At 38.9% G+C, this 15,517-nt stretch overlaps 1 protein-coding gene and 1 long non-coding RNA gene across 23 annotated transcripts in view; one reads left to right on the forward strand and one right to left on the reverse strand.

The window, feature by feature from the left end:
• Positions 1 to 1,317: 1,317 nt before the first annotated feature.
• On the reverse strand, positions 1,318 to 2,037 carry LOC134479682 (uncharacterized). Of its 2 annotated transcripts, none has more exons than XR_010053288.1 (2): positions 1,900 to 2,037; positions 1,318 to 1,559 (listed from the first exon to the last, which is right to left on the reverse strand). It is a non-coding gene; the product is annotated as an uncharacterized LOC134479682 (long non-coding RNA). The 2 variants fall into 2 exon arrangements; XR_010053289.1 differs by having other exon boundaries at positions 1,828 to 1,973.
• Ppfia2 (PTPRF interacting protein alpha 2) overlaps positions 1,382 to 15,517 on the forward strand; it is a 474,298-nt gene continuing 460,162 nt past the window's right edge. For 14 of the 21 annotated variants that reach the window (XM_063263780.1, XM_039079448.2, XM_063263782.1 and 11 more), the window contains exons 1-2: positions 2,293 to 2,433; positions 6,452 to 6,702. In XM_063263780.1, the coding sequence (XP_063119850.1) occupies positions 6,454 to 6,702 (249 nt within the window). In that variant the 5' untranslated portion in view covers positions 2,293 to 2,433; positions 6,452 to 6,453. Of the gene's footprint in view, positions 1,631 to 2,045; positions 2,434 to 6,451; positions 6,703 to 15,517 lie in introns of those variants that run through there. The other 7 variants (XM_063263775.1, XM_063263786.1, XM_063263779.1 and 4 more) reach the window with 5 other exon arrangements.

Consider the following 15,517-nt stretch of genomic DNA (forward strand, 5'->3'; position numbering starts at 1 on the left):
GAACCTTTCTCCATTTTGATAGGGAATGACCATTCCTAGGGGCTAAAGATAGGCTGAGACAAAATAATTAGCCTCTAGACCTGGAACCTTCCAATCAGTCCATTAGTCTCAACAGACACAGCTTCTTTGGGGTAAGATTTTTGTTCACACCAACATAGTGTATTGTAGAGATATTTTTAGCTGTGCAGCCTCTTAGGGTCCACTCTAGCCTCGAGTTCCAGCATTTACAAAGGAATAAGACCCACAAGTGAGCATGTTTCAGAAATGGTGCTCCATCTAGCGTGTAATAATTTAAATCTATTACTGTTTAATATTTTTACACTCAAATTTTTACATTGTGATTCAGAACTTGAATAACTAGGAAAGAGATATAATTTATGTGATTCGACTTAAATTTTATTGTAGAATCATTAATTAATTAAGTTCCTCCCCAAGAAAGAACTTCATGTAGTGATCATACTTCACTGAGTCAGGATATGAGCATCATTTCACAGTAAAATCTGAACTCTGTTCTTTTGAGTTTCGTACACTGCTTATTCTGGACACTTGCTGTAACTTCCTCTCGCTGTCTACTTGACGCTTAATTTTCTTTTCATTCCCTTAGTGCATCAATATCTTCCTCACTCAAACATTTCCTTAATGTATTGGTTTTTGTCTACTGATGTCCCCTTATTCTTGATCTATATGAATGGGCGCGCGAGCGCACACACACACACACACACACACACACACACTCATGGGGGTGCGTGGCAGGGGTAAGAAGAGACAGAGAGGGAGGGAGACACAGAGAGACAGAGATGCGAGGGGTGGGGGTTGCAGTGGGGGAGGGGAAAGTTTCTAGGGACAAACACATTCTTGGTACTGTCAGACAGTTGACAGCCTGAAATTTAGTCTCGCCGGCAGGGAACATTCAATGTGAGAACCACTAAGGCAATGAATGGAGGAGACTTGAAGAGGTAATGCAAAGTGACAGACCCAGCCACACCCAGACTGACTCAGGTTCCTATAAGTGTGACTACCTTGCCTCTGTTTCAAGAGAAGAAAGCTGCAGAAAGCCACAGCAAACACAGAAGGCCACAGAGCAGGCAGGTTCCCAGTTCTCAAAAGCACATACCAACACAAGCTTTCCTATACAGATGATTGTGTGGGAAAAGCTCACGCTGGGCAGAGCAGAACCCCTTATACTTAAGAACTCATGTCCTTGCCATCCTCGGGAACACTGAGACTAGTGTGATCCTCAGCCGTCCGGGAGAAGCTTTTTGGGGAGAAGAGTGGAGTGTACCCACGAGCGCGTGTGCGTGAGGAGGAGAGCAAAGACGTGATTACTTCAGAATTTATTTAAGGGCCGGTGGAAACCACTGCAGCAGCTTCCAGGGGAAGCCCTTGTTCCAGAGGAAGAGGAGGTGGAGATTGCCAAGGAGGAGGAGGGGAGGAGACACAGAAGGAGGAGTATCCTAGGCTTGCACGAGGCAAGTGAGAAGATGCTGTAGCATCCTCACTGGTTCCCAGCAGGTTGGTTCTGTCGGCCAACTGATGTAAGCAGATGAATTGCAGAGGGACTGGAAGGAAAAAAAAATTGTTGCCGCGGGCGGAGGCAGCGCGAGATGATGGGGCGGGGGTGTCTTTGGAGGTGGGTGATGTGTGTGTGTGTGTGTGTGTGTGTGTGTGTGTGTGTGTGTGCTTACCTTCCCAGAAAAGAAGCACCTCTTTCAAGTGAAAGGATACACCCTAGTACAGAAGTAGGCTGGGTGCCCAGAGAAGACCAGTCCTGCTTCTAGCATCCCCAGGGACTCACTTCCTTTTAACTATCAAACTCCCAGCATTTACCATAAACTCCACAGGGGCTCTGGGTGGGGTACTGGGTGGAGAATGTCCCTTCCAGATAGGTACTTTCCACACCTCGCCCCGGAGTGTTTTCGTGTTTGAAGGGACCCCTCTTCACTCTCTGGATGGCACGGGAGACCACGGGGAGAAGTTGTGCCACGTTAAGTTTCTGAAAGTCAGATCCAGTCCCGGATTACCATCTCTCCGCCCCGGGGCTACACGCGAAAGCGGCGGTGGCGGCTGCTGCTGGGCGGCAAAGGGGCCGCGGCTGCTTTAAGAACCGCCTCCCCCTCTCTTCCCTTTGACAATGGTCTGAACCGAGCTCTGCTTCCCAAAGCAAAATTTGTAATATGCCATTTTTCCGATGGACCTTTCTCCTTTTGGCTGCTGACGGAGCCACGGGAAGATGCCGAACTGCTGCCACGTTAAGGAGCCAGGGCACGTTCCAAGAGAACGCAGGGGCTCGCCAGTGTCTAAGCTGCCTTTCTCCTCCCGTTGCTAGGGAAATGGTCCAGGACTGCTGGGTGTGAGCCTCACCTCTCCTCCAGCCGAGAGACTGCGGTTGTCATTGACAATTGAAGAAACAGGACCTGAGATAAGAGACCTTAGGTACAGAAACTGTATTCGAGTTGCATGGCTTCTCTTCCGCTTCATCTTTTTTTTTTTTTTCTCTTGACCACCTCCCCAGCCCCACCCCGCCCCCAGGGAAGAGGAGAGGCAAAGTCCTCCTTGTGGGTATTAGTTACCTTTGCTTTCCACCCATCTTCTCCATCCTGATTTCTCTGCCTCCTGCCTAGCTGGCTCTCTCCTGGGGCTGATGCACAATTTTAGTGTGGAAATTATGAAGTCAACTTCTTTCCGGGTGGTGGGGGTGTGGCTGAACAGTAACTGTCCAGCACTGTGGGGTAGGATTGCTGTTTGACCATCTGAATAGGCACTGGGGTAAAGAAAGTGAAAATGCTTCCATTAGAGCGGTAGGAGTGTTTCCTGAGGACAGGGGATTTCAAAGAGTTAAAGAGGAGGAATATTCGTGTAATGTAATCAGACAATAGCTAGGCTTTCTCTTACTGAATCACTCCTTGCGGGTTAACAGAGATGCAACTGGGAGGGTTCGGAAGACTAAACCTTTGCTGAAGAAACTTACTACAGAGAATGACAGCTTCTTTGCCTGTGGTAGTGCATAATTTCTAGCAACATAATTCAACGAAGTTATTGACTTACAGAAATAAAAGTCTTTTGGAATATTCTTGCCTGAATAGGTATAGCTCTTAAGAACATATATTACTAAGGAACACTCTGGATCTCAAAATTCTTGCTGAATGACTCCGCTGGGCATTCGAAAACTTTTATTTTGGATTCTGAGAGGTTTGGAAGACAGTCAAGGTTATATCCTGACAGCGTGGGAGTTGGTTTTCTTGGTATAAAATTATTCGTGCTAAATTTAAGCACCGAGATAATTAAACCAATCAGGGTTATTATTTTTTTCTCTCTTAAAAATGAAATTCATACTGTCGGAAACTGGGTCCTGAAACCTTTAGTAGTTTAGATATCAAGTCATCTATATCTAGAGGAGGTTAATAAAATTATGTTTCACGTCGACATGAAGGAGGGATAATGAAAAGGCAAAAACCCCAGCAAACTGTGAGCTGACTCGTTTCTCAGTGATGGTGTAATGTTTGCAATTTTAGTTCCAAAAATGGCTATAAAAGCAAAATGTGATATATCTGGGTGCAATACGCAAGATAACCATATCTGTACCATGCCAGGGTTCTATAAAATATTCTTCATAGGATTTTAATTGCTCCTCATAGACTGTACCTCTGCATCTAGGAACTGTTAGACTATGATTTAAGGTGCACACAAGTACTTTACAAGACTATAGCCTAGCCAGTGAAAGTTGAATTGGCTTTGTAGGCAGTTTTTTTGTTTGCTTGTTTGTTTTTTTCTCTTTCCATTTTGGAGGAGAAGACTCTAGATTTGCTCATTTGCATTGGCTTGGAAGAAAGTAGCAGGCATTCATTTTATTTCCTAAGTAATTTTGCATGGTTTGAATTTTATGAATTGAAATTTGGATAGTTCAGAAGTAACTGCTAGGATTACAAGTAGAGACTTAGAAGCAGGAGTTTTAATGTACAATGTTATTTCTGTAAGGATACATGGTGACTAGTTTGTAATAGAGAGCATGTCTGGGTTTTTATAATATTTTTATATATTTCCCTGTGTGCTCTCTGTTGGATAAAGTGGATGCTTAAAGTGGGAATTTTATAAACAAATTGTCATTCTTTCCTTGAGGAAGGAAACATGTATTTTTGAATGGGCAAACCAACCTGCTCCATTTCATGTGTCAGGGGTTGAATGGACCTGTGTTATCACAGGGCAGATTGGATAGATTTTCTAAACTTTTCATCAAAGTGTCCTTTGGCTGGCCAAATCCACAACCATCCTTTAGCCTGATCTTACATCTTAAGCCTGTGACGGTCCAGTGTCCCCTGCTGATAGGAAGAGGTTGCATCCAAGTAGTCTGCTTTAGTTGGGTGAATTTATGCATGACATAATGACAACCGTTAAACCCTACTTGGAGTTGTTAGTAATAGCTTTCCTTTTTTAAAGGTATGATTGTATTTCCTGGCACAGTTTCTCCTGTTACTTTGTCTCAACCTTCAGTGTCAAAAATAAACACACAGGCTCACAGCCATGTCTCTCAAGAGTGTCACAGTTATTCCATGTGTGAATGTCATGCATGGTACGACAACTTACCCTTTTAAATAAGCCAACGTGTGGAAAAGTTTTTGTTTGGTTTTCAATTAGTGTAAAAAAGAATGTATAGCTGTTAAGTAGGAAAGGGGGATTTTTAACCTTCGTGATATTGGAGGAATGAAAAATCAAAATGATAAAAAGTATAAAATATACATTAAGTAACAAATGTTTGTTGATAATATGAAAGGGTGTGTGGGCGTGTCTATAAAGACGATCTATATGTCTGTTCTGCAACATACTCTGTGGTATATATGAGTTCAATGAGTCAAGGTCCAGTCTTTAGAAAGCTCAATGTTTTAAGTGATGAACTCGGTTTCAAAGTATTTCGGATTATTTTTATAAATTTTTAGTTCTTTCTTTTCTTTTCCTAGAATACTTATCATAAAATAATTTCCTTTCTTTTTTCTTGAAACTTTTCTAAGTTTCCAATGGGCCGTGACCTAAGAGTTCAGAAATAATTAAGTTTTGCTCCTTAACAACTAAGTTTGCATGAAGAAACACACGAAAAGTAATTAAATATTGAACTGTTAAAATTTGACATTTTATTTCAAAATATCACCAGAAAGTTTCCCTAAGGACATATATGTAGGTGGAAAAGTGAATTGACCTTCTATTAAGAATTCCTGAGAAATCTCTTGGACCCACAAGCTTTCTTCAAATCGGACCTGCTGCAAATCATGCTCTCCAATACCTTCTGGCCATTACACAACTGAAACTGAGAAGAACAAGACACTTAACGCCCCCCCCCACACACACATATGTGCATGTTCTGCACATGCATGTGCACGCGCGCACAAACACACACACACACACACACACAGAGAGAGAGAGAGAGAGAGAGAGAGAGAGAGAGAGAGAGGAATGAAAAAGGAAGGGAAGTGGTCTAAGTTCTGATTTTTAATGGTGCCACACGTGACAAGACAATGCTACATGACAATATCTGTAAATTCTACTTTAAATCAAATCAGTAAACAATTTTAAAAAGTATTCTGAGCAATCCATTTATCGCATGACATGGGAGTTTGATTAGCAGCTGAGAAGTGAAGTGACTGTATTTGGTAATGTAATTTACCGCATCTGTTTGTGAAATATTTGAAAGAGTGTTAGTTTGTATTGTTTGGATGGAAACCAGACAATGCATCTAACAGGAATACTAAGTGTAATTAGCAGTATAGTAATTGAGACAAATTTATGTGTCTCAGACTAATTCTTAAAGCTTATGTCTAATTCAATCTGAATTATCTATCAAATCTGTGTACAGTTGTGAAAGAGGGAACATGAAAATAAATTTAAAAAAATGATCAATCCAAAAGGCTTGAATTAGCCGTTGTGAGGAAATCTGTTGAAGAAGTAATAAAATAACTGTTGATGGCCTAAAACAGCCAATTATTTGGGATTTTCTGATTAAATGAGTAACTATTAGTTCCCTTATCAATCAGAAATCATATACTCTCATCTCTCTGTAGCACAAGGATGCACTTGTTGACAATTAAGGTACAGTTGTGTCTGTTATAGGACATTTGTCAACTTGCGGGGGTGAAGAAGAAGGGGAGGTTATTGAAATGACACATGTCTATAAATCAAATGAAGTGTGATAAATTATGCAGAAGAAAAATGGAGAAACAAATGGCAGGTTAAGTATTATACATGAGACGTCTTTGGATCGTCATGACAGGTGAAAGCGTGCAGGTTGCAGACAGTGATATTCCCCTGAGATCCACACGTCCCTCTGGATTGGACTGGAGGCAGAGGGTAGAGGGAAGAGGTTAATGACCTACAAATGCTTAAGTGAGGTGAAAGCTATCGGGGGCAGGGTGCATTACTAAAAAATATGTGTTCACTGAAAATTTTCCTTTTATGTTCTTTAAAGCAATGATGTGCGAAGTGATGCCCACGATTAATGAGGACACCCCAATGAGCCAACGGGGGTCCCAAAGTAGTGGCTCTGACTCGGACTCCCACTTTGAGCAACTGATGGTCAATATGCTAGATGAAAGGGACCGTTTACTGGACACACTTCGAGAGACTCAGGAAAGCCTCTCGCTTGCCCAGCAAAGACTCCAGGATGTCATCTACGACCGAGATTCACTCCAGAGACAGCTTAATTCAGCCCTGCCTCAGGTATGCTTCTGGGTTACCGTTTTTAATCTGTCAAATTTCAAAATGGAGCAAGCTTTTAATATTTACCTCAAGTTCATTTCTATAGCTACTTTTTCTACTGAATTCTTAATGTGGTTTCAATCAAAATTCATAATAAATTATTATTGTGTGTCAAACTTCCCCTTATACAAAATCAGAGTGGTGTGTGTGTGTGTGTGTGTGTGTGTGTGTGTGTGTGTGTGTGTGTGTGTGTGTGTGGGTGCCTGGGCTTTTGGTTATTGAAAAGTTCATCTCTATGTTTTGGTGAAGATAGAAAAATACTTCTTTATCAGCCATAATGTAGGGAAAATGGATAATCTTTTCCTCAAAAGGTTAATCTATTAAACATTGTCATGACTTTTAAAAATTCTTATTTTCAGTTTTCATCAGTGTGGTCTGTCTTTGGACATGGTAATGGTCTGGGAACTCATTCCATAATTGGTGTTTAACTTGCCTGTCTTCAAAAATATCCAGTACTTGATTAACTTTTAGTAAATATCCATACATTGCCTTTGGAAAAAATACTCAAAGCAATTTTTTTTATTTTTAAAACAATTTAGAAATCTCCTACCATGTGATTGGGTCTCATGGTTGTGATCCCAACACTTGAAGAAAGGGGATCAAGTGTTCAAGGCTAGCCTAGACTGTGTAACAAAACTCTTTCAGAAAGTCAAAATGAATCAGTATATAAAAGAAAGAATACATGTCAAATTGTAGAAACTTGCTCAAACTAATGCTGTCAGTTAATTTCATATCTATTTCTGACAATTTTGAATATCGTAGAAATTTAAAATAGTGATTCCAAGTTGATTTGCATAGGGAGTTAATGGTAGGGATCAGTGACCCATTGAGGAGTTTCAGGACAACGCTGCTTTTTGGTAGAAAAAAAAGGCACAGAATACAAATGATGTTTTGGGGTTTTTTTGTTTTTGTTTTTGTTTTTTTTCTTTTCTTTTTTCTCAGAGCTGGGGACCGAACCCAGGGCCTTGTGCTTGCTAGGCAAGTGCTCTACCACTGAGCTAAATCCCCAACCCTACAAATGATGTTTTTAATAATTTTCCATAATAAACTAAATTTTGTTTTAGGTACTAGTGTCTTGTTTTTTTTTTAAGTTTAAAAAATAGAATAGCAAATTTTGAGTGGTCAATTTATCTCCATAACAGACGTCTTGTAATTCTTGTAATTCTTGTATTCTTCCTCTGTAGAGTGGAAGCTCCCCAGTTGGGATTATCTTTCTGTGTTATGTTAAAATGGTTGTCACTCTTGAACAGGCTACATCATACTCTATCTTACCCAGACCACTGCACAAATGGTTTCTGCTCTAGATCTACACAAGTTCATTTGGTTTCAATGGGAAATAAGCCTTCGAGGGACTCCCACATGTTTAGAACCCTGGTTTATTTCGGCATTCAGCATATGTAGACACTCCCAAGAGCAGCTCTCTAATATTCACTCAGAATGATACTTTTTATAACTTAGAGATTTCAGTGTTGACAATTGTTCTCCATAAAGTGATTTCTTGAGCTATCATCTCTCTATCATCATCTCCATTTGGTCACACATGGTTTTAAAATAGTGTTGTACAGTAAATCACACCTTACTTCTCTGTGTCACAGAGAGTGGTTGTTTCTATTACATGATAGTGTTCAATTCAGAGTTCCATTGTACTTTCTTCATATCCTGGGGAAAAGAGTTAGAAAACTCTTACTAGCAATTCTGGATAACTAGAACACTGAGATTATAATGCCTAGTTTACATTTTATCTTTTGTTATACTAATGTACAGTCTGTTATGACAACTCTTTTAATTGCACTATTTCTTTTTCATGTGCACGTAAATGTCTGTCTGTGTGTGGCTGCAAGTGTGCAAACCAAATATTGTTTTGGGAGCCTTGCTACACTAATTTCTATCTTATTCTTCAAAATATATTCTCTCTCATTTGAACCCAGAGCTAGCCCAAGGAGAGCCTGGCTTGCTGGCTAGAGTTAAGCAGGCCTTGTTCCTCCCATCTAAGCAGTGAGTTACAAACAGGCCATCATGCAACATACATAGCACTAACACATGCAATCCACATGCTTCCTTCTTGATGTCAAACACTTTAAATGTTAAACCATCTCTTCATTCCTAAGCTGATCGTATAGGTGACATCAGATTTTCTAGTTGTATATAATTTCTATTTGTATTGTGGAGCATTCTTAATTATAAATATACACTTCTGAAGACAACACTATACATACTTTATAGAAAAATTGAGTCAAAGGTCTCATATTTTAAAGATCTAGATTTGCTATTTACTTTCAATAAAATACTCATTTTTCAGAATATATTTATATGGCTTGTGATTACATACCATTATGTTACTGTAGCCACCTATTTTGCATTATTAAACATTTTAAAATATTGATCTGCATGTTACTACTGCAAACACCTGAAACACCCAGGCCTTCACAGTCCTTAAACATGGTAATGGCACTCTTATATACCTAATGTGAATATTTAATATCCCAATTGGTACTTCTAGAATATATATTACACTCAAGTAGTCGATAGAGACACTTGAATTGTTATGTTTGAAAATTTGTGCATATTTTTAAGAAATGTACTTTGGGTTTATTCACATTGTACAGGGAAGCAAACGGAGAAAATGGCTCTCATAAATGTGAGGTTTGAGGCAGAAATAAATAGAACATACCAAATAGAATGCTACTACAGTGACATAAAAATGACATTATTTGAGCAAGCAGAAATGAAATCAGACATAGACCTTATGATAAATGTATTCTAAATTGACTATACAAGGCTTCCAGGCACTGGTGTCTAGGGCTTTGTTTTATTTACCCCCTTCTTTTTTGTCTACATTCAGGAGAAATGTAGCAATATTTCAACAATATTAACTATGTCAATATCTGCCCTATAGTGTATTCCATTTCTCTTTGGAGCACATAAGTGTTTAAAGAGCCCTGATAATTTTACGTCCCCCCCATTCCACCCTAACGCTTCTAGCTTCATACCCACTTACCTACTTTTCTGATGTACACCTCTACTCTACTATTCCGTAGAACCAAAACCACCCATTAAACATCCCTCACCAGCAAGCAAGCTTTCCTTGCCTTATTCTGTCCTCTCAGTTCACTAGTTTCCTACTCAAAACCCAAGCACCCTCATAGATAATGCTTAGTACTGTGTCTCTAGTCCCCTTTATCAAAGAGCCACAGTGCCTTACCTCTTAAATAAACATCCGATCTCTCCTTTCTTTCTGCACCTTGCCTTAAGTGTCTCTGTCGCGCCTCCTAAAACTTCCCTTTTATAAATTGGTCATGTTGTATCCACAAACAATCCTAAAGCATACCTAGGTCAGCAATGAACACCTTGCCTCTCCAGCACATTTATTTTATGCTGTTTTAGTTAGGATTACTGTTTCTGTGCTGAAACAATATTGGCCAAAGGCAACGTGAGGAGGGAAGGATTTATTTTGTTCACAGTTCCACTGGACAGTTCATCGTCAAAAGCAGTGAAGTCTAGTTTAGAAATTTTTCTCCTGTAGGAATCCTTTTCTGAAACCTAAATATATTTCCTGTCCTACTTACATTGCCATGTTCCCTATGAGGAGTCACGTACCTCTGTATCCTCCACTTCCTAACCCAGGGGTCCCCAATTTCCCTAGTGCTGAGATTCTTTAAAACACTTCCACATGTTGGGGTAACTCCTAACCACAAAATTATCTTTGTTGCTACTTCATAACTAAAATTTCTACTTTTATGAATCCTTTTGGAGATAGAGGTTTGCCAAAGGGGTTACAACCTACATGTTTGAGAACCACTGTCTTCGTGACATCGGGAACATGTCTTGAACTCCAACACCTTCCTAAACTACCAGAGTGTTGATGTATTAGAAATATTATCCATTTCTTGAATAGTTATTGGTAAGAAATACTGCAAAATTATCAGTAGAATACAAAACTGTGTTTGTGGAATTTGGCTAATCTGGACTTGGATGGTCTTGGATGGGTTAACTCATGCGACAAAGAATTCAGTTAGCTGTATTGTTGACTTCCTGCTTGTTGACTGTTCCAGGTGGGCCTTGATTGTGCCTACTGGACCATAATCTCTGTGATTGCCAAGTCCTAGGATAGGCTAGTACCTCAGGTGCTTTCATGAGCATAAGCATGTCATATCACGCTCATGGCACAGGAGGAAGAACAGAGCAGAAATTGCTTTTTTTTACAATTCTGTTTCTCTTTTTGTTATTGTGTTCCCCTTTTCTCAGGGCCAGAGATGCAGTAGAAAAAAAAATACCAAATACATGCACAGAGGTGGTGCTCCTCTGACGCTGAAAGAGAAAAATCAGTGCATTTGGTCTACCACAAGTGTAGCCAATCATTGTCCAGGACATTGTTGTGTCCTGACAAAATAGCCATGAGAGAAATAGACTGTTGGTATTGTCGATATTTGAAATAGGATTGTGAAGGCGTTCAACTCCAAAGGATAGTGGAAATGTGAGAACACTAAAGAAAAAGAATGTTCACAACTAGGAACTTGCTGAATGGCCAAGACTGTGGACTCTAGCCAGAGGCTAGAGATTCGAATGCAGGCTCATTCCTATCTATCTGAAAGGTTTTTGATCAGGTTATTTCAATTCTTTATTGCCCTCTCATTCATGAGAGAAGAGCTATGAGGATGTAGATAAAAGAACATCTGAAAACTTTCAAAACTGTCAGGTGAGCTTATCAAGGTGACACGCACAGGGGTACAACCCAATGAGGAATTGTTACAAGAAGGCTGTTTATTGAGGTAAAGAATGGTTTTTATTTAATATTTTAAAATGCAAAATATTTAGGGGAAATTTGCAGTGGGGTAGATCTGTGTGAAAATTAGTGTTGTTCTAGGAACACGCTGTCCTGCTATCTTTTTGTCTCACAAATTACTAACTCAATAAACCTTGGTATAATTACTGAATTCCAATGATACAAAGTGCTATGCTGGATGCTATGGGAAATATACAAGTTGGGATATATTAAATAAGTAACTAAACAAGGAGAGTAACCCCATCCCACCAAGGCCCTTCTTCCATCCCAAATTCTCTGACTTTGGTGAGACTGAAAACTGGTCCCTGAGTGGGAAATGCCAGAATAGAGAGAAAACATCATATTCCCAGGATCTTGAAAATATACTGAGTATAGAAGTGGAAGACCTAAGTTGGGCAAAATACAGGGCAAGCCACATTTTATGTTCTTGTACAGAACTAGAAAAAGGAGATCATCAGTCTGAATTGGATTTTAAAATTCAAAGACTAAAGAACAAATAGTTTATCTAACCATAGTGGGAAAGTTAAGACATCTGTCCAAAATTTCACCAAGGTTTATTTATTCACCCAAGAAAATCAGAGGAGAGTCTGTGGCTTACTGAATTCACTTGACTTTCTAAACACCAAAGTTTCATCTCAGTTCATGTTGCTGGAAAACCATTAAAGTGATATATCTGGTTTATGACATATAAAATAAGAAATTTTAGTCCTTTCTAGTGTTTCCTACCAAGGGAGACATAGCAGGTGGTCACAGAAGGCAGGGAAACAAATCACAGAAATATGTGAATGGGAAATCATTTTCTACTGACTGTCAACCTGGATCAAGGCTTTGGGGAGTATGATACTGGGTGGTTCATTCTCAGTGTATTTACAACATAGTACTATTTGAAAAGAAGTTTCTTGGTGTAATATAGTCAGTGGTGCATAAGAAAACATATTACATCAAAACTCAACTCAGAGTACATGTTATTTCTTCCATGAGGATGGGTTCTAGCAATAGGCTACCTGTGCTAGCTTATGGGTCTAAGGAAGGGTCTAGCCTGGTCTGGGTCATATAAATAGCATAGGCATTTGTGCTATCACTCACCTCTGGTTTTGGTTGTGGAAGCTCGAGGCTGCAAGGGTCATTTAGGTTACTCGCCTCCTATGTCTTGGTTGTAGTAGCTTGGTATGGCCTAGCATATCGGATTGACAGGCTATTAATTACTTTTAATTGGCAGTTTTCTGGACAGGTTTTATATCTTTCCCACTGGAAAGATAACCCTGTATGCTTAACATCCCTGGTATCTCTGGTGATCTGTGCGTGCAAGGATCTCAACCATCTATGCTTTTTTTTTTTGGGGGGGAGGGGTTTTAAGTGATTTTATAGGATGTATTTTTCACTGTGTAAACTTAATCATGACTGTCTAAAAAAATGTTATTTTGATTCACTGTCCCATGGCTTTTTTTGTGTCAGGTTCTACTCTAAAGACATTGTAAGTGTTGTACTTTTTAGGGACCCTTAGTAACCCTTTGAGGTCAATCTACTGCATAGCACAGTGATAGATAAATCATTTGAAAATGGCAGTGGCTTTTGCTGATTTCATTGCTCACCCCCCTCCTGTGGCGAATCAGAAGAGCCCTCAGGGTCTAGATACCATCTTCTTCTTGTCTCAGACAAATTATGCCACATTATAAATATTTCCCTCACTAATAGATTGTAAACTACATGCTTAGGTACTTTTTTTAGCAATGTGTTTCTCAAATCAATCAGAAAGGAAACTATTAACAGCCTGCTGTCCTTAACTACCAACTCACTTACCTTCCCTTCTGAAAAAAAAAACGACTGTTTTGGAGAGTGCTTCAATTTCAACCATTATAAGGCTCTGAACGGGGTTGTCATCTGTTCTTATGATGGTTTATAACATTCATTATGAGTGTGGTAACTTATAATACATCTTTCTTGGTCAACTCTTTAAATAATAAATTAATTAAAAACTTCATGTAGAAAATTTTAACCGATGCTGTTTTTCTTGCAGAAAGAAGCTCTGTTCTAATCAGAATTTTTTCCACATTGAATTGATGTGTGTGTGTGTGTGTATGTGTGTGTGTGTGTGTGTGTGTGTGTGTGTGTGTGTGTGTGGTGTGGATGTTAACACTTTTGGAGTCCAGAGACTTACAAAGATTTAATTCTCTCTCCTTCTACCCTTATGTGGTTTCTAAAGATTGACCTCAGCTCTCCAAGCTTGTGTGGTAAATGCTTTATCCAATATATAAAATTCAGATGAAAGACGGTCTCTGTAAAAGGAGGGGAAAGAAGAAGGATGAGAGTTCAATGAGAAAAACACATATTTCATTTTTCTCTCATAGTGAACTCTGGATTGAAATAAACAGATATGACATAAAAGCTGAAAGGGTGAAGGGAGGAGACAAGAAATATGAGAGACGGGGGTGATGGAGGATAATGGAGGGTATATGATACACATGGGTAAAAATAAAGAATTCCTTCATATTGTATACTATGTAGGCTTACGGATAAAATATTAACACATTCCTGACTTATTTTCAAGCTTGGCAAATAGTAGCAGCCAATGTTGATTGGGTTAAGAGAAGCTAATCAAATTAATGATCTTTGGATAGAAAATATGTGAGCCCTGAAGTGACAAATTTTAATGACTATACTAAATGTAATGTCTTATAAAATGTAATTTTATTTGAAATTTACTACCTGAATTTCTCTGTTCACATAAACACAAGAGTGAGCATCTACAACCGTTACAGATTCTCTCTTTTTTAATTTTCAATTATTTTAGTCTTTGTTTATATTTTGGGGCTATTTGTTTCACTCAACTATATCATTGTTATGACCTAATAGTTCGATTTTATTATCACAGTGTTCAAGTTCATTTCTAGATATCTATTTTCCCATAAATTTTATCTTGCTTATTTAATTGTTAGTGTGGTGGTTTGAATAAGAATGGTCCACGTGTATGCTCACATATTTTAATATTTGGTTCCCAGTTGGCAGCCTGTTTAGAAGAGGTCAGAGAAGTAGTCTTACTGAAATGGGTGTAGCCCTGTTGGAGGTATGTCACTGGGGGTGGGCTTTGAGATTTCAAAAGCCCATACTAGGTGTGTTCTCTCTTTCTCTCTCTCTCTCCCTCTCTCTCTCTCTCTCTCTCTCTCTCTCTCTCTCTCTCTCTCTCTCTCTCTCTCTCTTTCTCTCTGCTGTCTGTGGATCAGCAGGTAAAGCTCTCATCTACTGTTCCAGCACCATGGCTGTTTGCTTCCCACCATGATGATCTTATACTCATCTTCTAAAATAATAAGCAAACTATCAAATAAATGCTTTCCTTCATAAGAATGACCTTGGTTACAGTGTCTCTTCATAGCAATATAACAGTAATTAGGACAGTTATGTTTGTTATGCTTAAATTGTATGTCATATATACGTATGTACATTCATACATATGAAGGTTTAAAACAGCAGTTCTGTGGTTTTATTCTTATGTGGTCTATCTTTTTATTCTCACTATAATTACCTACATGCATGTGTTTAACCTACGATCTAAAGTATTTCTGTTGTCTGATCTATTCAGTGTTCCTTTTATTAATTTTTTATTTTCATAGAATTGAATAAGTATGTTTTCCTTATCAAACATTCATGTCCTCCACTCTGGAAACTTTGCACTTTACATTGCTTGATATCTTCCCTATAATTTGAAGTGCACATCCTTCACAATGTGGGCCTCTCAATGTTCCCATCTCTTTATTGTATTCCCTACACAGTATATGGATATTGCAGTGTTACAGGATGACATCTCTTGAAGTTGACTCACATACTATTTTTCAGGACCTCAGATCTTCCAACTGGATCCATTTTTAATCCACATGAAAACTACTTTCTGTGTTTTCTTGGTGTAAATTTTCAGATAAATCATTTTCTTCGCTTAGGATTTTTAGAAAATGTCTTTATTTCACGTTTATTATCTAAATAAAGATACTTGGGATATCT

Source organism: Rattus norvegicus, chromosome 7 (genome assembly GCF_036323735.1).
Source record: "Rattus norvegicus strain BN/NHsdMcwi chromosome 7, GRCr8, whole genome shotgun sequence".
Classification (NCBI taxonomy): domain Eukaryota; kingdom Metazoa; phylum Chordata; class Mammalia; order Rodentia; family Muridae; genus Rattus; species Rattus norvegicus.